We start from the raw sequence: 24,396 nt of genomic DNA on the forward strand, positions 1-24,396 counted from the left end.
ATCATGTCAGCCACCCAAGGGTATTACACGTATTATATATCAAGAGCAAGGACAAACAAAAGCAAATCTGAGCAAGTAATATATATAAGGCCAAATAAAATAGTATGTGTGGTTCCAGCTACATCCAACCGGATAGGGATTTTTATTTAATTTTATTGTTGTTTTTTTTTCATTGAGTCTTTTGTTAATTTGTTTATGGGAGCAACATTCTGACCTTAACAGGGCTTAATGAAAATGACAAAAAAATCTTTAGGGTAGGCTATTTTTTAGACTAAAAAGTAGGGTAGGTAGGGTAACGGGAACCACACTTATATTTTTTGGGGCCTAAGGCTATAATGATTATAAGGTATCTACACTATGTATGAACAAACGAGAATCGGTTACACATGTTTAATTATACATGTAGGTGGATAACAGATCTAATGAGGATTCTAAAAGGATGCAGAAAAAGATAGACATTGTTTATATCTTATTAACTTTCAACAAAGAAGGCCATTTAAAGATTGCATTTTTGTTATCATTTTTTAAAAACCACCTCTGCCCTTTTAATTTGGAAAACATCCAAGTAGACTAGTATTATAAATATATTTAAAATAAATGTATACAAGAAGTCAACATTTAATACTTTTAATGCATACCATATACTTTGTCTTTGTACAAATGATTTGGGGTAAATTACAGGTCTTGTTGAAGAGAAATGACAAAAATTAAAAATATAAAAGACGGGAAAATTTAATACTTTTAACGCATACCATATACTTTGTCTTTGACTTTGTACAAATGATTTTGGGTAAATAGGTCTTGTTACAAAAAAGGACAAAAATTAACAATATAATAGACAGGAAAAGACACTAAAAAGATAAGCATGCAACCCAAATACTTTCGAAAGATATACATGGCTCATTTAAGAATATTTGTTTACAAGGAAATTTTTTTTTTAGTAAAATATGTCTTATTGGGCTCCAAGAAAGGAAAATATGCCTTGTTTTTACTTCAAAGCATAATTAAATTTAAAGCCATAGATAGGTCTTTTCTGCATTGAAGTCTATATAATTCATTTCCTTAGTCTTTTCAGAGTCAAAGATGAAATCAGATGCGTAATTACAGTGGACTCTTTTATTTTTAGGAGGACAGAATTTGTAGATTGAGGAACAATTGTACTTTTGTTGATAGTCATGCTGATATGCAGTTGATTTTGTGTCCAAAACAAGTTTTTTAAACATGTAGGTGAAAATCTGTATCTATTGAAATCCTTGAGCACTAATAAGTTATGAATCTAGTTCATTGAGAACAGTAAAACAAAAAAGTCCACATAATAAAAAAAGAAAATTGGCAATGCCACTAACCTTACTTGCTATTAAGAGTTGGAATGGAAGTTTAGTAAAAACTACAAATTTCACAGATTTATAAAATTTTATAATTGCACATGCATATAGCCATCTGCATACAACAAATTATTACCAGAAGTGAAAATAAAAAAATATTGTGCTATTGTTAGGCAAGCGGAAATAACTGTTTACGCAATATGCCCTGCAAAATCAAAGTCGTGTCTTAAAAATCACGATGCTTACGTTAAATCTTAAAGAATTAACCTTTGAACATCATAAAATCCTCAATAAATTCCTTTATTTTCAAATAAAGTGCATTATTCTGCATGCATGTTTGGTTCCAGAGGTATCATAATAACACATTAAAATAGTAATCTGTCTGTTGTAAAGTACAAAGAACATTTGTTATTAGTGCAGTTGACTTTTCTTAAAAAAATCTTTTAGTTTTATAGAATATCTACTAAACTTGGAATGCAACCTAATCAAGGAAAAATTCTCTTAAAAACTAAGTCTAAGACAACCATTTATTAAATTCTAGAAGTGACTGTGAGGCACGAAATCAACAAATGTATATATCATGATATATAACAAATTGAAAAACGAAGGCCATATTTATATCTTTTTCACTGAAAAACAAAATTTTATGCGTAACAAGTTTATATAAAGATTTTCAGACCTCATTTCAAATTGTTGAAAATCTAGCAGCTATTAAAAATCAATAGTTCTTGACATGCAATTATAGTTATCAAATACAAGAGTCAAAGTATTTATCCCTTCAGCAAAATTAAATTACACAATAAATGTAAAATGTGAAAATTGTATACTTGCATTGGGGATGTGAAATGAAAATATCACTTTTAAAAGATCAACTTATTTTTCAAAATTTTAAAGTTTATTTCACAATTGTGAATAAAAAATTTAACTTAATTCACTAGTTTTGCTGTTCGACAAGAATACAATAATATTATAAAGGAGATTGATTGTTTGACTGTTGGTGTTTTAACACCACTTTTAGGCTATTTTGTGGCGGTCAAGTTTTACAGATGGAGGAAGCCAAAGTGCCCCGAAAAAACCATGACCAGACCTTCAATAGGAAATCTGAAATTCCTAGTCAATTAAGATTGGAGTCAAGTGCACCTTTGCAAGTGGGTTTGAACTCACAACCTCAATGTTGCCTGGCTGGTGATTACAGTATAACTACTTAGACCACTTGGCCCTAAATATGAAGAAGATATGGTTTGATTGTCAATGAGGCAACTTTCTTTCATAGATCAAACCACGTAGAGGTTGTCAACTGTAGATCAACAGTACAGCCTTCAAATATGAGCTTATCCAATACCTCATAGCAAGCTTTTAAAGGTCTCATTACGAACAGTATATTATATTGGCAGCCAAATATGAATTCCTCTAAATTGGAATAATTCTATGAAACTTTCTGGACACAGATACATGTACTGAGTACTTGATGTATAAATGTCAGGCTCAGACAGTGACCTGGTCACGGCACCATAAATGTGGGGACGATTTCTTATAGAATTACCCCTTTTTTTGGACAATCAAAGCATTTGAATGGGGACATATAGTTGGACCCCCTCCCTTTTAAAATGGTTGGATCCTGCCCTGTCAGACTTTCGAGATCCCCAAATTGTGTGATTTCCCATCAGGACCACCTCAGACAAGTTGCTAAAATGTTATATAAACATGATAAAGGATAATTAACTGGAATAATTCTGTACACAGATACATGTACTCAGTATTTGATGTGATGTTTGGCTCAAGACTTTGAGATCCCCAAATTGTGTGATATCCCATCAGGACCACCTCAGACACACTGCTAAGATGTTACATAAACGCTAATTAACAACCTATTTAGTAAATCGTTTATGCCTGGCACACTCATCCCAAACATAAACTTTATTTATTGCCGATTTCTTAGTTCCATGTAAATTGTAAGATAACAAAATGCGTCTGATGTAAACTGAAGAGTAAACAAATTACATGAAAGATTACAACAAAAAAGTATATAAACCCAATAAAGCAGTTTAACTTCAGTACATATTAAATTTTTTATTATAAGTTCACTAGAATAACTTCATGTACAATAGCCTAACAGAGTGATCATGAATTTTTCATCTTCAATTATTTATAGGTTCACTGCTGGGAATTGAATTCATTGAAAATGTCATCGGAAAACTTATGACAACAGGACTGTGTATAGAACTATAAACTATCTTTGCTGTCATTTATAATTCTCAAATGGTTTCTGTTCAAATAGAAAATTATAATAATGTAGAAAAATTATCAACAAGAAAAACGGTTAATGAAACTGGAAACTTAAGTAATATTTTATTGTACATATATTAATCTTAGCGTGATGTTGAAAATAAATGTCAATGAACAATTTAATGAGTTAAAATTTTACATCACCTGGCAATTAAACAGGTTAAAATTTACATCAACCGCTAATTACACAGGGAAAAAAACAGGATTGTCTACTTTTTATAATTATACAAGGAGATTTGGATGGGAGATCATCTTTGCTTGTTTATGCCATCGCTAGGCTATTCAGCAATGCATAACATCAAGTCTAGTGTTGAATTTTACACTGCCCAATTGACACTGGTCATTTTGGGAGATCTTTCAGTATTTTTAAATATATATTACATATACGGCAATGTGCAACTATAAAAGCTTCAGTAGTCAAATAAAAAAAAATTGGTAGTTTCAAGATCAATACATAATTTACACTGCATTTTGAGCAGTAAAACTGGTACCTGAGAACTGATATTACTACCACTTTGGTCAATACCTCTGCTGATGGACTGCAAGTCCTTGAGAGTATCACTATTCAAGTTCAAGGCTGTTACAAATTGTGGAAACTATTTAAATTAAAAAAATAATCTCTCTTAAGCAAAGCTAGGATTCCTAAGATGCCAGGCTTTGGTTATACATTGTGTGATGTTTTGGATTTACAAATATTTTGGCTATGAACATCACTAAAGAAACATTTATTGTTGAAATGTGCATCTATCAGATTAACATGTCTAATGCAGAAAAATTAGTACCTTTAATTCTATTACCACTAATTTAGTAAATTGAGGCTCTATGGGTCCTAACTTTCTAGCATTGCATGTTATTGTTAAATAAATGAACTATAGATCACTCCATATTTAAAAATTCATGAGCTAGACTGGTCAACTGGACAATCCAATCTAATTCATTAATTCCATTAACACGATTTCACAGTATACTATCTGTCTATGTACTGAGTGTATAAATCGTAATGAGACACATGTATCCAGAAAGAATGGTAGATCCATTGAGAACATCAATAAATATTATGTAAAATAACATTAAGCCAGAGTAAACTTAAGTATTCCCAAGACATACCATTACTAGAAGTTGGCTGCAATCGGCTGATAGATACTTAAGACAACATTATATTCAATATCTACAAAAGTGAAAACTCGTACATAAATTATGTAGGCAGTTTATAATATATGACTATTTTTTCTACATTATATTCAATCAAGCAGACATCTTTTCAATGTAAGATATCATAAGTAAAATCTAATAAGGTACAACTAAAAAGCAAAGTTCCTTTCAAAGACACTGAAGATTATGAAGTGCAAAGAATAGATCTTCAATAATTTAAATCTCTATTTACATAACATTTCTATACAAATTACAATGACTATTTTTAAACCGGACAAATGCTATAAGCTACTGTTCAACATAATAGAAACTGACATCTTTGTAGCATTCTCTAGGTTATAATCATACTTAATTTGGAAAGGTTTCTAAAAATACCCCCTTGACTTCTAAAGCTATTTTGATTGAAAGCCGTTAATTACAATATTCATTATTCATACAAATTGGGAAGTTTTCAATAAAACGGATTGTTATTTTGCATGACTTTGATTTAATCTCTTCTATGTAGGTTTGAATGTAAGAAAAAACAACAACTACCTGTCCAAATTAATGCAATACAATTTTATGTACAATTTTTGAGTAGGTGTTAAAAAGGGGGTGGAGGTTTTTTAATCGAAAAGGTAGTAATCCTTCACTTTTCAAAATAAATAATAAATAACCAGTCTGTTACAAACTTAACCTAAATTAGATTTTGGCTTTCAAGTAAAAGGTTGTCACTTCTTGGCATTCTGAATTACAAAAAAAACAAAGTTCAACTTCAAGGCTGTACAGTGACTTTTAATTGCTAACCTTCTACCTCATTTGGTCTCTCATGGAATGGTGAAAATTGTCTCAATGGCAAACATACCACATCTTCTAATATTTACATTGTATAATTATTAAATCATTGTGCAACTATTTATCTCAAAAGTGTTGACATGACATATTGCAAATTATGATCATCACCCTCTTTGTAAATTTACCAAGTCAGAGAATGAAGACCATATGCTAAAGAAGATTACAAACTGCTTTAGATGTTTCATCAGAATGACAATGATGATGCTGCAGTGTTTGTGATCTTGCCAAATGCCATCCAAATTCTTACATTTACACTAGATACCTCATTAAACATATGCATAACTACTGTTTCTCAATTAATCTGATCAAGACTCAAGATTTACAAGAATAATAAAACGCTTTGGTTCAGACGGTTACTATTAATAGACTTTCTTTTTAATTTATAGCACTTTTTCTAGCTATCTGATCCTTCTGAATTCTGCAGAATCTGAAAGAATATGCAGTTACTATATATTTAGAGATTTTCTTTTTAATTTATAGCACTTCTTTTTCTAGCTATCTGATTATTCTGAATAATAAGCATTTTTCAGCAGAATGTGAAAGAATGCAGTTATTATTTATAGACTTTATTTTTAATTCATAGCACTCATTTTATAGCTATCTGATCATGCTGAACTATAAGTTTTTTTTTTCCTGTAGAATCTGAAAGAATGCAGTTACTATCTATAGACTCTCTTTTTAATTAATAGCACTTCTGATTCTAGCTATCTGATCCCTCAGAACGTTTTTTTTTTTTGCAGAATCTGAAAAGAATGCAGTTTCTATTTATAGATATTCTTTTTATCTTATGGCACTTTTTCTAGCTATCTGATCAACCTGAATTATTAGTATTTTTCTGCAGGATCTGAAAGAATGCAGACTGTATAACTAATTTATGCAAATGTGTTAATGAACAGACAATACAATATTAATGGGGAAAGTGAAGACAAAATTATCACCACATAATCATGATAATCAGATCAAATTATTTACAGATTGCCATGGAGTTCAGTCCATGATTACATACTTGGTATGTGCCTGTCCCTGAGTAAGGAATGTCATTGTTAGTCAACAAACAATTTCATTATCTTTGTTGAATTTATTAACATATGCATGTGACTTGGCTCTGAGCAATTCAGAGCCTACCAATTGTTGAAAGTCTAGTATCATGGTGACTTCTACATTAATGGGGGTACTTCAGTCATATTGCTGTGACCCTTAGCTTACTTTAACTGGTACCTTACAATGTTCAATGTAATATCTTCACAATGTAATATCTTTGTTCATATCAATTTTATTTTTATTTAAATCAAAAGCCTATTTTCTAATTTATTTGAAATTCAAGAGACCAGTCTTAAGCTTAAGTCTTTTCTCAATCTGAAAGCCCAGTCTGTTGTTGCAAGCAACCATATATTTAAGGTTTTCATTGCTTAGAAAGTGTCTTGACTTCAGTTTGTTCCAAGAAACAAAATACAGTAGTAGATGAATTTGACTTTTAGAAGTCAAGTACACCTAACAGATCAATATGAATTATGTTCACCGAAGGCGAAGACTTGAAATAACAAGAATGTGTCCAAAGAACATGGATGCCCCGCCCCAACCGCACTATCATTTTCTATGTTCAATGGACCGTGAAAATGTGGAAAAATCTCTAATTTGGCATTAAAATTAGAAAGATCATATCATAGGGAACATGTGTACTAAGTGTCAAGTAGATTAGACTTCAACTTCTTCAAAAACTACCTCGACAAAAACTTTAATCTAAAGTGGGACGAATGGACGAATGAACAAAGGGACGCACAGACCAGAAAACATAATGCCCATAAATGGGGCATAAAAATGTTCAAGGTAAAAGTATCCAGTTAGAACATGAATGGGATTTTTGAACTAGTCAAGTTCACCGCTCAGTTCACCTTTATATAGGAAAATATCAATGATTTTAATCCCTACAAATTGAATCGCTGTAGAAAAATGCAATAAATAAATATTTGAATAAAAGTGTTATACTATGTTAGTAATAGTATGTACTTTAATATGGTGAATGCACCATGTTGACTATAAAATCAGTCTGGAAATCTTTTTCTATAGATCTGTGAGAGACATATAACACTAAATAACAATACTCTTATGAGGCATCTAACTAAAAAGAACTAATCAAACGTCTCGAGAGAATAGATTCAAAATAATAGCTCTCAAAACTATGATAGAAACCTGGTACTAATTAATACAAGTCATTCCAATATGTATAAATATAGGTTGACTTCCATGTCTAATAACCCTAATTAGCATCAATCAGTATGTCTTAACATCATATTCTCTCTCATGAAAAGATGCCAAAAACCATGACGAGCTATCCAACTTTGCATAATGTATTTGTTTTCACAAGCATTGTAATAACACAGGACTTCTGCACTCCCAAATATCTTTCAATAACAATATTAATATTAATGGTGTATCACTGAATTGCCAAAACAGGAAAATTAATGCTTTTCTCCTTGAAGACCTTCTAATGTCTTCTTACATGTACATGTAGTTCAGATTTTGTAACTGGCAGAACAAATAGTCTTTTAGTCTTTATACAAACTGGTTGCAATTCATTTTTGTTTTTAAATAGTCAGCAATATGTGTGCAGGATCAATATTAGAACCCTACAAGACCTCCTAATTTCATGCACATGTGATTGTCACAATTAGGATGAACATTGCACATGGCAATTAAACTCATTGACATTGCATACATATGCAATTATACAGTAGCTATAATTAACCCTTTTGAAAAGTAGGTGCCTATTTGCACTTAAAAGTAATTACAGGCTAAAGAATCCAGAGAATTGAGAGAGTTACTGGTCAATTTGCATACATCTTCACTAGCATCAAGGGTTAGGATCCTAAGGAGAAGAGGGGACCAGATCATACCCTTGGCTTGCCTAGATGGTATATGTGCAAAATGCATCATATGGATCTGCATACAAATATAATTAATAATTTGGACCATTTTTATGACATGTTGGTTTCTAAAAACTTCTTTTTCACATTCAAGTTAAAGACTATTTTTACATAAATAAGGCTGTTAGTTTTCTCGTTTGAATTGTTTTACATTGTCTTATTGGGGCCTATTATAGCTGACTATGCGGTATGGGCTTTGCTCATTGTTGAAAACCGTATGGTGACTTATAGTTGTTAATGTCTGTGTCATTTTGGTCTTTTGTGGATAGTTGTCTCATTGGCAATCATACCACATCTTCTTATTTATAAAGAAAGACAAAATGTGAAACAATTCAACAAAACCATTTGCCTGATTTATAAATGTTCAAAATAATGAGCAGACACCAATAAACAACAACCACAGTATTATAGTTTCACAGACTTTGTCTTTGGACAAGCACATGAAAATTTAAAGAATGTTCTGGCGTTAAACGCATTTGTGAGCTTTCAATCCCCCCCCCCCCCCAAAAAAAATAACACCAAACTTTCCTTTTATAAGGTTTATAAAGTTTAAGTAACGAAAAATCATTTGTAAATAAAAATTAAGGAAAGATTAGTGTTGTTGCAGTCAGTTAGAAGATTGAAGTATAACATTCCTATTCATGAGTATCATTGAAAAGTCTTATTTTACAAATTACAGACCACATATATATAAGATATATACTTCTTGCCTATAACACTGTTACATTTTTTAGCCATGGCGTTGTCAGTTTATTTTAGATTTATGAGTTTGACTGTCCCTTTGGTATCTTTCGTCCCTCTTTTACAGGTATGATTAAACAATATTTGAATTGAAATTTTATCTTCATTGTATCATAAATTTGACACTCATATTTATTTTTAATCTTATATTCTATTTATATGTGAAAGAGAATGTCAACAAGATACAATTTTTGAGGAGATGTACCACCAAAAAGACAACTTAAAAAAGCCTTAGGCTGTTTTCGGCTCTTTATTTGATTTCTGTCTCTTTGACATATTCCCAATTTCCATTCTCAATTTCATTACTGTCACATTTTATCCTTCAACAATGGATGAAAGGAACCCTTCCCTGTACATCAAATCAAGTTGAAACAATTAGAGGTGATATACAAATGAAATTTGAAACACTTTAAATACAAGTACAATTGTACCAACACATGTATTCTTTTTTCAAAATTTTACATGTTGCAATTGAATAAATTTCTGCTATTATTGAATTATCAACTTGAAAAATAAAGAAAGGGATACTTTTGGTGGATTAATATTCTGTTCCTATCACAACAGACCCTAGATCTGAAAGATTGAAGTAAACACAATATAGAGCTCCATCATCAACTTAAGATCATCAGTGTTTGACTTATTTCGACTTGTCTTCATCTTGATCGATACTATAAAATGTATCCATACTTTATATATTTTTTTGGCCTTATATGGAATAGAGAAAAACACAAACAGGATCATGGTCATATATACATATTTAGTGCTGTCATAGTATTTCCAAACGTGAAATATGACAACCATAATTCATTATTAAGTTAATAAGTGTGAAAAATATTGACATGAAATAAAGCTCCATTTTACCTTTTATCCTCCTACTGACTGCCTGGTGTTAATTAATTCAAGTTATACAAGAGATGCCACAATCAATCAAAAAAAAACCCAGATATAAAATCAATTCACCACACCCCTCCCTGCCAAGTCTTCCTGTATGTCACTAGAAGTAAACAAATATCAAAGACACTGGTAGCAATATTGTTTTCATTGATTAAACTTATAATGGGAAAGCTATTGATTGAAAAACTCTGGTTTCTGTCATTTCAGCTCATATAAATATCAATAACAAAAACTTCAGAGTGATCGAATAAAAAACCAAAGCTCTTAATCCTACATTAACACAAAAATCTTTATACCATTGTTACGGAAAACGATTATTCAAAATATGCATCCCATTAATAGATATAAAGAAAAGGCTACCGAAAGGTAGAAGTGTTTGGTGTTTTCCGATTGTCTAATGGATTTTATTTTTAATCCAATGTTACAAGTACATGTACAATAAAACAATCTATACTGTTATGTAAAAATAGAAACGCTAACAATATGATGAGATTGAGTACCTATGAAGCTTTATAAAATTAATTCTATTCTATCTCAGCCAGAACAAGAACCAATTAAGACAATATTTGTATAAAGATTATTTTGTTTATCAAATGGTGAACAGAAGGGAAAGTGCAAATATTTTTGTAAAAAAGGCTCAACTTAAATATTAATCCTTATTTTCTTTGCAACTTTTGCTTTAAATTTAATCAGAGAGCTTTTCAGAAAAATATAATCTGTTTATGTTTAAAATTGTTTAAGGTAAAACTGTCTGGTTAAGGTGACTTTACTTTCAATTTAACCAAGTTCTGTGAAATTTAGTTTACAAGTCTGAGAATAATTTGGAATTGTCCATAGGCATAGGTTCTTATTATAAGTAAACCTAATTCATTATTGAAACATACAATTTGACCTAGTTGAAATCAGTTTTTCTTTCAAAACATTTGCACCCCTTCTAATTTGAAAATAACAGTAGATTTAAATTTTTGGGACTTAATTTTTTTCTATTTGTTTAAATATTCTCAATACATTCCAAAGCTTCGAAATTCCGGCAGACATAATTATTGAAAAGAATTCAACTAGAATCTGTCTATCAAGTAGAATTGTTTTTTCGTTTTTTTCTAAGTTCATGGTTTTACATTATATCAGAGAAAAAGACATAAAAAAAAATCCTGAGGTCTTGAAATCAGTCTGACCCTCTGACATCTTGTTCATTCTGATTGAATGATTCAGTCAGCCTTTAGCAATTTGTCTGACTAAAAGTGTGACAGACAATATCCCAAACTGCCAATAAGTTGAACAACTATGTAATTTAGGCAGGCCTCTTTGAACCAACTATTCATAAATGTATCTATAGGACTCTGATTGGCAGTAAAATATACAAACTAGGAATTTCAATTTGTCTGAAATTGCCTACTAGTATTTTTTTCATATATATACACATTCAATGTAAATAAAAACAAGACTAATAAAAGGACTTTAGCGCAACACAACAAGAAGTACTGTGGATTCATTAATATTTGTTGGATTCCAATTTTCATTGATTTCGTTGTTACGGGGGAACCACGAATTTAAATATTCAACGTATTGCAAATTTTCCAAAGGAATGTAAGCAAACTTTGCCAAAACCATCAAATTTATGTTTATTCAAAAACATGCAAGTTTTTCTCAAACAACAAAATTTGGTACCCATGTAAATAAATGAATCCACAATAGATAGACCTGTTGGTGACCTTCTGCTGTTGTGTTTTTTTCTATGATCGGGGTTGTTGTCTCTTTGGCACATTCCCCATTTCCATTCTCAATTTTATTACTTAATCATTGGCCAGACCCCTACTAATTTTTCAACATCTCAGTACGTAATCTTGTTGTAATTTTAATTTGTCAAGACACCGCAGGAAGTCCTTGCATCTTGTTGATGTAACATGAAACAAACAGACTTGTAGGAAAAACAGAAATACCAACCAGCTGAGCATGATGGCTGCATCAACATTATGCAATAAGAACTCAATTTGTACTTTAGCTTTTAAATGTATTAGTGAGAAAGCCAGTAAATGGGATAGTGGAAAGAAACCTACAGAAAATGGAACCTGATCCTTCAGTTGTTTAAAATAAACGATTCTTGTAAGAGTTTAGAAGCCTTTTAAGATGTATTTAATGCGAAAAAGATTCGGAAACCCTACTGTCTACTCTTCAAAACCTCGATTCATGTAATGGATTTTTGTCATTTGGAAGATCTCAATACAGTAGTTATCAAACAATTTGTTGCCATCAATTTCAGCATGTTGAGTCATACATCCATGAAAACCAAAACATCAAGTATATTTCAGTGTATATTTTCAATCTGAATCAATGCCAGGACATTTTGCAATAATAAAATACATTGTACATGCAAGAACTATAAAATGCCTATTAATACAAGTAACAGGCTTTCAAAAAATCAGAAGTTTGTTGGACATATATATAAATACATAAAATTGAGAAAGGAAATGGGAACATGTATATATTGGCTCCAGTCATTCCTAAGGTCATGACCTGACATTCAGGCAAAGTCCAGTAAAATAGTTTGGTCCTGGCAAAGTGCTATTTATTAAAGACCAAATGATCACCAGTACAAAAAAATACAACTATTTTGTTCATATACATGTATATCATATACATGTATGTAGATGTCCAGAAAAAAAAGTCTGGTCCAGTTGATTTTTCAAATCCTTGGGAACCACTGTTGGAGATTATTTCATACATGTATCTGAATAATTTTACAACTTTGACATGTACAGTGAGATTACACTTTGAAAAACTCCAATAAAGAAAACTTTACCAAGGGAGTTAAATCTCCATTTAAAATCAAAAATTACTCAGAGAAAATATTTTTGCTTTTTTCAAGAGAGAATACAAGGGCATGGAATGATGCATGAGGCCTAAAAAGTAAATAAGTTAAGTTTCCTGTCAAGCTCTGAATCTCTTTCAATACAAAAATATGTTACTAATGGAACAACTTTCACCCAACTTTTCCGGCAAGCTGCTGCAATAAATTATTCTGAATAGTCAGAACAATAGTCATTATCAAATATTGCTTTAATGATGGTATAACCCTAATACAATATTATCTAACTTCAAGGTCAATAGCTAGAGAATGCCTTCCAGGATGTATACAAAAAGTCCAATTCTTGAGAACTCAAACAAACAGGACACCAATCGGTGCCCATAAAAACTTACGAGTTGATGGATCAGTCAAATGTCATCAATAATTATCAATAATTTTATATTGGATGTCTCAATCGTTTATCATTTCTGTCTAAGTGGCCTTTAGGTCAACTAAAGGCTCCACATATTATATATAACAGATATTATTTGATGTCCAGCATTTATTAAAATGATAATGCCATATAATTACGAGTAAGCTTTCGCAGAATCAGTTTTGATATTAATGGTTCAAGGTGGAATGTCCAGCACTTATTAAAATGACCATAATGCCATATAATTATTAGATACAGTGTAGATTTCATAGAATCAGGTTTGATATTAATGGTTCAAGGTGGAATGTCCAGCACTTATTAAAATGACCATAATGCCATATAATTATTAGATACAGTGTAGATTTCATAGAATCAGGTTTGATATTAATGGTTCAAGGTGGAATGTCCAGCACTTATTAAAATGACCATAATGCCATATAATTATTAGATACAGTGTAGCTTTCATAGAATCAGGTTTGATATTAATGGTTCAAGGTGGAATGTCCAGCACTTATTAAAAGGATAAAAGGCGTGATGTCTAGTCTCGATAGATCACTGTTTTCTCTTCAACGATTGTTCATATTCTCTGCTATCATAAGAGGGCAGTAATTGATCTTGCAGAACAATGCAGAGACAATCGATACTTAACTCTAATAAAAGGTGTCAGGACTGATCAAAATATTTGGCCAATTGCCATGCTGAAATGAATTTCAACTGTTCAATCAATTCCAGTTTACACATGTAATAACTTCATTTCAAACCCGCCAAACTGCAACAATTAATAAAAAATTCATGCAAAGCTTTTTAGTGTGAAGACAGGTTTATAAATATTAAACACTTGCTACTTGTTAGGAGTAAATTGGTTGCGAAAGGTATGAATCAAAACAAAAAAACTGAAGCGAGCCATTAATGGATTTTTATAATGGGTATATATTACAGCTTGACGTAAATGGACACATTTTCCAGAAAAAAATCACTGCAAAAAAAAAATCAACATGATCCAAAAAAGCTTCACACAGGCAATTACTAACAATAACCAGATGTAGTGTTATTTAAGTACTTCCAGATGAGAGAACAAATTCTATTCTGTATAAAGGCGGTGCAGCACTTGTGTTGTGTGCCAGCCATTAATGATTAAATTACAAGTAAGCTGTTTCAGTTCACTGTTTTCTTGTGAAAGAGGCCTGCAAGGATACAATGCATCCTTCCAATACATATATATCGATTATCAAAATTTGTTCACTGTTTTCATGTGAAAGAGGCCTGCAAAGATACAATGCATCCTTCCAATACATATATCGATTATCAAAATTAGTTCACTGTTTTCGTGTGAAAGAGGCCTGCAAAGATACAATGCATCCTTCCAATACATATATCGATTATCAAAATTAGTTTACTGTTTTCGTGTGAAAGAGGCCTGCAAAGATACAATTGCATCCTTCCAATACATATATCGATTATCGAAATTCTAATGTGGCCAATTTTAGGACAACTTACAAATGTGGGCAAATGTATAGGCCTTTTGGTACTGTAACTGATTGTTCAACTCCAAAAATTTTATTTCATATCATAATCTTCTGCCAAAAAGGTGTTTCTCTTATATGACCTCACTGAAAGGGCCACAGCTCTGGGATGATACATGTATGTAGCTACTATACAACCTCAAGTTTGAAACACCAATGTCAACATGGTCAATGACGTACATCTAGACTCATGACATCAATGATCATAGATCTAGATACATTCTCTATTAATTTCTTCTACTCAACTGAGCAAAACCCATGTCAATTGTGAATTGAGTAGCATATATATTGAAAATTTTCCCCAAAAAACATCAAAGTAAAATTTAAGAAAATAGCGATAAAAATTGTCAGATTGAATCATTGATTGAACACAACTTCAACACTGATACAGGATTTTTCAATATATTTTTTTACAATATTGACACAATAATTGCATGCTTACTTAATTTGGTCATTGAAATTAATAAGTTTAAGTTGTTTACACCAGTCTATAGAAAACTAAAAAATTGTACTTGGATATTGGAGCTAGAATATCAGCAATTATATATATTTACTCTATTCCTCTTATAATAAATGGAAAATCAATATCGTATACAAATGGAAGAATTAAGGACAACACTGACAGAAGTTGTTTACAATGTATATAGAATAATATACTCCTTGAAATCTTAATTTAAGATTTGAATGCTTCTTTGTGTAGGTTTATGTGAGGCGTTAAACCGTTGAACGAAACACATTTTGTATGAAAATGCGGAAACACTAAAGATGTTCAACACTTTCTTTCACAACCCTTAATATAATTAAACTGCAGGAAAAGAAGGCTGAAGCATTACATTTTACTGCTAAATCCAGGAGATTTTAAGTTAATTCTAGCGAATCTTATGTTTTTCTTTAAATACATTGCGTCTGCCCTGGTGTAATATGTTCATGGAGATCACATCTTGTCGTGTATAATGTTACTGCATGTCCCATCACATGGATGGTTTCTTCTAGTAAAATACAAGGCCATCATGGCCATCCAGATCTAGATGATGGTTATCAGCCCATCAAAATTATGAAGTTCAAAATTATTCAAACATGAAGTAGTAATATATTGTATTGCCCAGTCAAGTACATCTCCAGTATAAACACAGATGGTTCTAGCAAGCAGGTCAGAATCAATGGGTTTTCCTCCTGTTACATTTTATACATATATATATATATATATTGTTTTTTTCATTTCATGCATCATGTGCATAATGACTGTGCATTGACTAGAAGTGATGAAAAATTGTGTTAAAATTGTGTTAATTTTTTACTTTTTCTTTTATTAAAGCTTTAGATTTAACAAAAGTATTGACAAGATTTTGCATTTTTGTTTAAAAAAAACCAATCACAGTGAAAAATTTAATCAGTCAAGAAACAGTTAAGAACCGTGTTCATGCAAAGCCAAAGGCTTAAATTAATTAAAGCTAAACAGAAAATTTAGAAAAAGTTAATGTTAATACTCACTCAGTCTCATTATTTTCAAAAACAATCTCATGTTCAACCAACTCAAAGTCTTTTCCACATTTGGCAGATGCATCCATTGTGTGGTATGGAATCCTCACCATGCCTCTAGCACCAGATGATCTTGTAACTTTAACTTCCATTTCTCCAATTGCTTCTGGGACCGACATTTCTTTTTCCTCAAAATGGAAGATTCCTGGGTGATCGTCGTCTAAAATCATCACTGTTGCAACATGTGGGGTCCCAAGCTTAGCCTCATTGGTATTCTGGCCACTTTCAAACATTCCTTGGGAATCCCCTAATCTAAGATTACTCAACCGAACATAGAAGTGTTCGTCTTCTTCAAAAAGTTCATCATCTATTATGGTAACTTCACATTGTTTATGAGTTTCCAGAGGATAAAACACAATGGTTCCTTCAGAATGTTCATAATCGGAACCAGCATTTGCTGTTCCGTCTTCAGTTTTGAAGTCTACATAGAGTGATTTGTTAAGATCCCCTCCAGCTCGCGTCACAGTAAGAGCAAAAGACCCTACATTTTCCATCACTGTATAATGTCCAGGATCAAAGAATACCCTTGTGATATTGTCTTCGGCAATTTCCACTTTCACATCTTCTACACTGGCTCGTCTTTCTATTTTTGCTTTTTTAATGACATTACCTCCTCCTGTAAGTTTTCGTGTGGCCTGAATTCTATAAAAAGCCCGACTTTTTGGACCTCTATTAATAGCCTCTAATTCCGCCATTTCTTCTAGTTGTTTCATATCAGCATTAGGATGTTTTTTACGTAGTTCTCTGATTATGTCCATATAATCTTTTCTATGCTGTTCAAATTCTTTGATTTCTTTCATATCGGACTCATTACCATCCAAACCTTTGAAAACAATTTCGTCAACATTATTCATCTTTCCACCTTGCATTTCATGGCCGTCACCTTCACTACTAATCATAACAGGTTTATGTTTACCTGACCTATACCGCTTTGTTAGAAATCGGTAAGGAAATAATTTTTTGTCAGCAATATAAGCAGTCAAAACTGTAATTGGAAAAAACGCAAGAGTTAAAAGAGCTTCCCATATTTGTATGACTCCAGGTGATATCACCACAAGAATAAAATACAACCATAAATAAGCAAATATACTCCATGTTGCTGTCAGGAGAAACACTCGTAAATGTTTTATCGTGCGGGACTCTCCATTTGGAATACAATACACACATATTGCAATAATAACAAACAAATTAAAAGCAGCACTACCTACAATTGTACTTGGGCCTAACTCTCCCGCCATAAAATTGTTTTTCAAACAAATTTCAATAACGGATAAAAGAATTTCAGGAGCGGAAGATCCCAAAGCCATTAAGGTTAGATTTGACACTGTTTCGTTCCAGACACGAACGTTAACAGTAGTTGAAGTTCCATCAGCACGTTTTACAACGATCTCTTTTTCTTTTGAAGTAATTACCTCAATAGCAGCCATAAAGCGATCAGCTACGATTGACACTCCAAGAAACAAATAAATCATAGAAACAAAGTATACTATAGCCCTTGCCACCTGATCCCCTACGCTGAGATTATGAATTGGTGACCACGCTTTGAATAAAGTCCCATCCTGACAGGGTGTAGAATTTCTGGAACACACTTCTGTTGTGGTTGTTATATTGGTAGCTGAAGTTACCGGAAGATATTCTATAATACAGAATACTCCTAAAAGTATTGTTGCCATTTTAGCTTCTTTGGTCATTTTTAAGTGGAGCCTCTTCATTTTGATATTTTTTCTCTACAATCTGGAACAATCTGTCATGTAGCTCCTGTAATGAAGAATTCAATACACTGAAAACACATCAACATTGCTTAAAAATTAAAGGCTTAAACGAGTAAACATGTACATCTATTAAACACCCTATTTCTATTGAAAACACTTCTCCCACGAATGTTTACTAGAAGTTATGAAGAAGTCAATATAATAGTTGACTTTAACAATAACCTACATTTATTTTACTGTTTTATGTTGACCATTCAGCTATATAAATAATGGTGTACCTTTAAATGTGGTAAGCTGATCCTTATTTGGATCTTTGTATAAAATACTTAGTGTTTAACCCAATATAAATACATCACAAATCTAATATCTATCTGATGGGTATAGCCTTTAATGATTTTTGTCTGCCTTCTATTTTTTGTTATTGATTAGCTTGAGTGATAAGGCTTAGACCACCAACTGGAACTATTATGTTGTAGCACCCATGAACTATATCTAATCAAGATCAATTTACATGGTTTACTATTTAAAGGATCTTTATCTGTTGTGTTGATATGTATATATTGTATGACTTATCAATGCTTATATACAGTTTATGACATCACAACAAAGTATGACGTGTTTTATAAGATAAAAAGATATACATGTAGGTGCAATACTATACTGAGTATATTATATGACGAAAGAATAGAATTTGTTTTGGAAGAAGAAAAACATAGGTGCAGTACATTTACAGTACACATTTACACAAAAATGTATGACAAAAGAAAAGAATTAACAAGGATGTGTTTTTCACAGGTCTGAACTATTCATGTTTTCATATGCAAATTAAGCTGAGGATGATTACATTTACATTTTAATTTCTTTCCTTATGATTGTTATCTCTGCTGGTCTTCTACATGTACACATGAACACACTTGCAGAAATATGCTGACTAGTAAATAAATAGCTATGTTGACCACTGCATATGTAACGGGCCCAAATAACATGTACATTTACATTTGTTAGAAGTGTGTGATCACATTTGATACATTCAAGAGCCTAAATGAAATCAGAACAAGCCAAAATAAATATTTTTGATATAATTGAAAATTTCTAGGCAGGGGTTTTAATTAGGGCCAGTTGGATAACTGGAACATCACAAAAAAAATATATGGCCTTGGCAGTCTTCACTATGAACTGCTAAATCTACAGGTCCAGAGCTCAATTTTTGAAAATTTTTAGTTAGATTCTGTTGGCCTGTAGATATGATTTTTACAGGCCCGAGAGCAATTTCACAGCCTGGGCTGCCACTCAGCGTTAAGACTGCCTTGGTGAAAAGTTAATGAATAGATTTTTTAGCATTTTGAACATCAATTTTCAATAAAATGTCCCGCAGTTTAATATTTGATCAAGGGAAGAGTTCATGAGCATCATGTGCTTGTGAGAGCCTTAAAAAATAATAATAATTAGTTATTATTATAAATGAAAATTTGAAACACTATGAACATAATGAAGACAATTGTAATTTGGTGTCTTATAATAGATGAGTTAAAGTTTGTAATATTTCATCAATGAGTACAAATGTACAATGTATATTGGTCAATATAAGTTATAACACAAATTGATAAAATTATTGACAAATGTGAAATCAAATTCTTGTATTGTTACAAAATTTACAGTATCAGGCATTCAAGTCTGGGGAAGCACCTCCATAGCGGCAAATTAGAAAAGGTAATTGTGAACTGTCGGTTCAGCTTTGACATCTATGTGTAGCTTAATCCAAATAATTCTGACGTCTTGAAAGGCTTTTTCAATTTATTTTCTGCGACGCTTTCTAGCCGCCAATGTACATTTCATGCAAAAATTGGGTCCCAAAGTTCCCACCAAAATTCTCTCTCCAAGTCCAGACCGAAAAAATTGACTTCAGCTTTACAACGATGTAAAATGATGTAGGATTTAGGCATCACAGAAATTTCTTTTTTTTTGTTGTAATAAGTCTAATTAAGCTACACATACAGTTTGAAGTCAAAATAATTATGACGTATATTATGTGTAGCTTAATTACACTTACATGTACTAAAAAAAACAAAATTGTTTGTCATTTCTGAGGCGTCAATACACATCATTTACGATCCTCACAACACATCTGAAGTCACTTACCAAAATTGGTTTGTATATTCCAAATGTAATTTCTAGTTAGAACTTAGGTCCACCTCATTAATGAATTGAATAGTAAAATTCAGTAAAATTCAGTCATAGTCAAGTTTTCAATTTACATCAAAATTAATTTACCTAAAAACCGAAGATATCACATGCTTTGATTGAACTTTCACATTGATAAGATATTTTATCTTCCTGCTTCCATTCCATTTGCGGTTAAAATTGTTGTTTTTTAACATTTAAAGTCACTGTTTACTTTTAATTTGTTAGACTGATAAAAAGGAAAGATAATCCTCAACACATATTTTGAATGTCAACGCAATTTTATCCTATTCAACCTATACAAATTACTACAATTTTATTATTGGTCAATCATAAGCATGACTTTGAGTAGAATCATTCAATGCCAACAGCTTTTCATCAGCATCTCATTTGATCAGTGATCAATCAATGATTACACTGCTGGTGCCTGTAGGATTAGGATAAAAAAAAACTTACAAATAAATAAATAGTTATCACTTCCCTACCTTTGAAACAATGTGCTGATGTAACATGCATTAAAATAAAATCCATAGAAACTATATATTACATATCATGAGCTTCACAATGCTGAACAAATCGTGTTGTGAATATGATGAATATCGTTAGCAGACGAGAAAACATGTAAATTTTATGAAATGCATAATCCGTGTTAATTGTAAATCGCCTTAGTATTACATTTTTTTTATGTTGTGACGTATTTGTATAATTTTACAAAGTATATACCCCGTTCTATCCACTGACCGGTTGCCATTCAGCATCATTACATATCGCTACAAGGGATCATTACTTCATGGTCGTCAGTTACGCTATATATGGCATTGTGGGTACGACAGTGCGAGTGCAGTGAACTAAGGGGAGATAATTCTATTGTTACGAGGGCACGTCTCAAAAGTATTTTTTAATTCATTATGTCGGTGTTTTTTATCGGTTCTCAATCTGCGAATGCTCATGTCATGGGGTGACATGGCTTTGTTGTGGGTTATATATATTAACATTTTACTGGAACAAATAAAAACGAAATCATTCCTATTAATCCCATGTTTTTAAAAGAATATATCGTCAATTACGCCCGCCCGTGTGACATCATTCTGTCTGTATCTGTATCTGTATCGTTACGTCGAAGGTACCAATAATGGCTTTTACTCGACGGGAGAGAGAGCGCCTATTGACGGCATTGGAGAGCTGTTTTGAAGCTCTCAACTGACTTGGCGCACACTATTACACAGAAATTACAAAAAAATGAGAATAATTGCGTGCATGTATACATGATATAGTGTAAGCGGGATACGGGAATCTGACAAACAGTAAGCGGGATCCGGGATCAGAACCCCCAATGAGACCCCCTTCATGGCGATCTTAACGGTAACAATTCTTGCCAAATGACGTTAACGGTAACAGTTGGTGCATGACGATAAAATGTACACTTTCTTTTAGACGATAAAAAATCGACTGGTTTTGACGCATCATGTTAATTTTATTTCCAAAAATGACGCTAACGCTAATTATTTGAGACCTCTGACGAATCACGATAAGATTATGTTGACCGAAATCACGGCCGAAAAATCATGATTAACCAATTTGACGGCCCGTTACGGTAGTCGGAAATGACCGTTTGACGACTGACGGTAAAAGGCATTAAATTACTATCCTCCTACATGAGCCTCGAGACATGACATAGATCTACAAGACATAAACATTTAATACATGTCAACTTCAAGCTGCTAGTAACCCGGTTTTTTTTAAATATATTTACAAAACCTTTTTAAAGGTATATTACAAAGAACTTGTGTGGGGAAACGGCTAAAAAAGAGAGATATTAAAGATATATATATTCAAGTGTTTAATAAAATAATGAATCGGCATATTTGAAAAATTCATTTTCTTAAACTGTAACGACAAACAAGTTCTTAATTGTCAGATAGTGATACATAACCACACACATCGTCGTGTAACTTAATAAGACTTTTGTTGTTCTTATATTCGTTTGTGGTTTCAGCATGGTCAAATCCGACCTGTGCAATCTTTGCATGCATGGCCAGTGTGAAATTTGGCCGGCATCCTTGCGATCTGATGTCTAATTCAAACAGACCCGTGACCCTACTACTATGTTAATTGTTAGTTCAGACAGACAAGGACGTATAACTAACATATATACGTCCTTGGTTCAGATTTGCTGAACTTGTATGTTGCCCGTGGCAATCTTTAAACCTGAACTTGCAAACTAAGAGAATTATACAAAATTCAGCCGGGGAAGCCTGCTTTTCTTCTGAAAAGTTTTCCTCTTTTTTCTTCAATTTCTACATCAAATTATAAATGTTGACATAAGATTTTATTTATGGATTCTCTTATTAATATACATTATATATGCATGTCTTTTGATTTAGTTAAGCCATTTTAATTGATATTTAATAGAGTTTCTTTCGATTGTTGTGATGTTACCGTGACTATTGTTTCAGGTAAGGGTGAAAATTGGTACCTATTTAAAAAAAAAACAGTTTAAACCCGCTGCTTACACCTTTCTAAGTCAGCGGAACTTCATGTTCAGTGTTTGTCGTTTGTTGAAGTGGTTCATAAGTGTTTCTCCAACAAAAAAAAGTTATTGATTATACCGTTGGTTTTCCTGTTTGAATGGTTTTACACTATTCATTTGTTGGACCCTTTATAGCTTGCTGTTCGTTGTGAGCCAAGGCTCCGCGTTGAAGACCTATAATGATTTACTTTTACTTATTGTGACTTGGATGAAAAGTTGTCTCATACCACGTTCTCTTATATATTATATTGAATTGTAAAATATGTAAAAATTAAAAGCAGAGGGATTAAAAAAAAACAATCGAGTTACGCTGGTTGACCGTAAGTGGCGTCATTGAGGCTATAATTGACGATACAAGATACGATTTACATTCGATTATAATTCGATTTTTACCTGTGCACCTGATATTGACTAAAACTGCACCGTATGCCGTTTGTAAAATCGTAGTGTGAAAACGATTTACCTAGGCGACCGTGCGGTGTCGAATCGGATTAAAAATCGACTGTAAACACACCTTAAATTGTTGTTGTCTAATAACATATTGAGTATTTTGACATCGGAAGATGCACGTGTGCGAGATTCGTCTTATAAACATGAGTGTATATTCAGAGTGTAACTATGGGTGTGTTTGGATATACGCCTGAGGTGGCCTATGGTTACCCATAGGTACCTATGGTTTGATATTTTGTGTATAAAATATCAAACCATAGGTACCCATGGGTAACCATAGGGCGCCTCAGGCGTATATCCAAACACCCCCTGTTTCACCTTGGGCTTCAATCTCCGTTTTCACAGGAATCGAATCCCTCAGCACATACAGCTGTTCCATTTGAATCGCATTGTGTGCTTTGTATGAAGAGACATATACATTGATGTCATTAGCTTATATAAAAATAGTCCAACAATATAATGTTAAGTTGCCACTAAGTTACAGGTAGAGAATATATAATACTATTATAATTGTAATATACATGTACTATATATATTTAGGACTGTAATCATTGCAAAAATAGATTATGATATATTTATATATATATATACTTTTCGACGAACAATTAGCTTTATGTTTATTGTATTGCTTAGTACCTTTATCCGGTGTACTGATGATACACGGTGGTATAGAGGGGATAATATATGTCTTTGGCCAAGCACTGCAAGAGGGTTGGTGCCAATATAAAAACGGACATGCAATTAGAGATATTGTCCCCAATCTTTGCCTACATGTAAGTGACTGCACTAGGCCCATTTAAAGGAAAGATTTGTATTTTAATTTAAACACTTTTAGAATGTGATAAATCGTAAAAATACGTTATTGTAGTTAAGTCTTTTATTTCTTTTTTTAATATTATTGAGTTCTCTAGATCTATTCTTTATATTTTTATACCCCATTAGTCTTTATCCTCTCTTCTTTTTTTTTTCTTTTTTTTTGCCTCTTCTTCTCGTTTCTTTATTTTCTCTCTCTCTCTCTCTCTCTTTATTCTGCACCGGCTTTGCTGTCCATTACTTCCTATTCTGTATACCCCCATCCAGACCCTCA

At 32.2% G+C, this 24,396-nt stretch overlaps 1 protein-coding gene across 12 annotated transcripts in view; it reads right to left on the bottom strand.

Annotated features, from left to right (window-relative positions):
- The window catches only part of LOC139516189 (sodium/calcium exchanger 3-like), a 46,055-nt gene extending 24,876 nt beyond the window's left edge, over positions 1-21,179 (bottom strand). For 4 of the 12 annotated variants that reach the window (XM_071306110.1, XM_071306105.1, XM_071306103.1 and 1 more), the window contains exons 1-2: positions 21,053-21,179; positions 16,389-18,194 (exon numbers count right to left, since the gene is read on the bottom strand). In XM_071306110.1, the coding sequence (XP_071162211.1) occupies positions 16,389-18,148 (1,760 nt within the window). In that variant the 5' untranslated portion in view covers positions 18,149-18,194; positions 21,053-21,179. Of the gene's footprint in view, positions 1-16,388; positions 18,195-20,287; positions 20,729-20,814 lie in introns of those variants that run through there. The other 8 variants (XM_071306107.1, XM_071306104.1, XM_071306100.1 and 5 more) reach the window with 4 other exon arrangements.
- Positions 21,180-24,396: the final 3,217 nt, after the last annotated feature.

The sequence above is a fragment of the Mytilus edulis genome, chromosome 3 (assembly GCF_963676685.1).
Source record: "Mytilus edulis chromosome 3, xbMytEdul2.2, whole genome shotgun sequence".
In the NCBI taxonomy this organism is placed as follows: domain Eukaryota; kingdom Metazoa; phylum Mollusca; class Bivalvia; order Mytilida; family Mytilidae; genus Mytilus; species Mytilus edulis.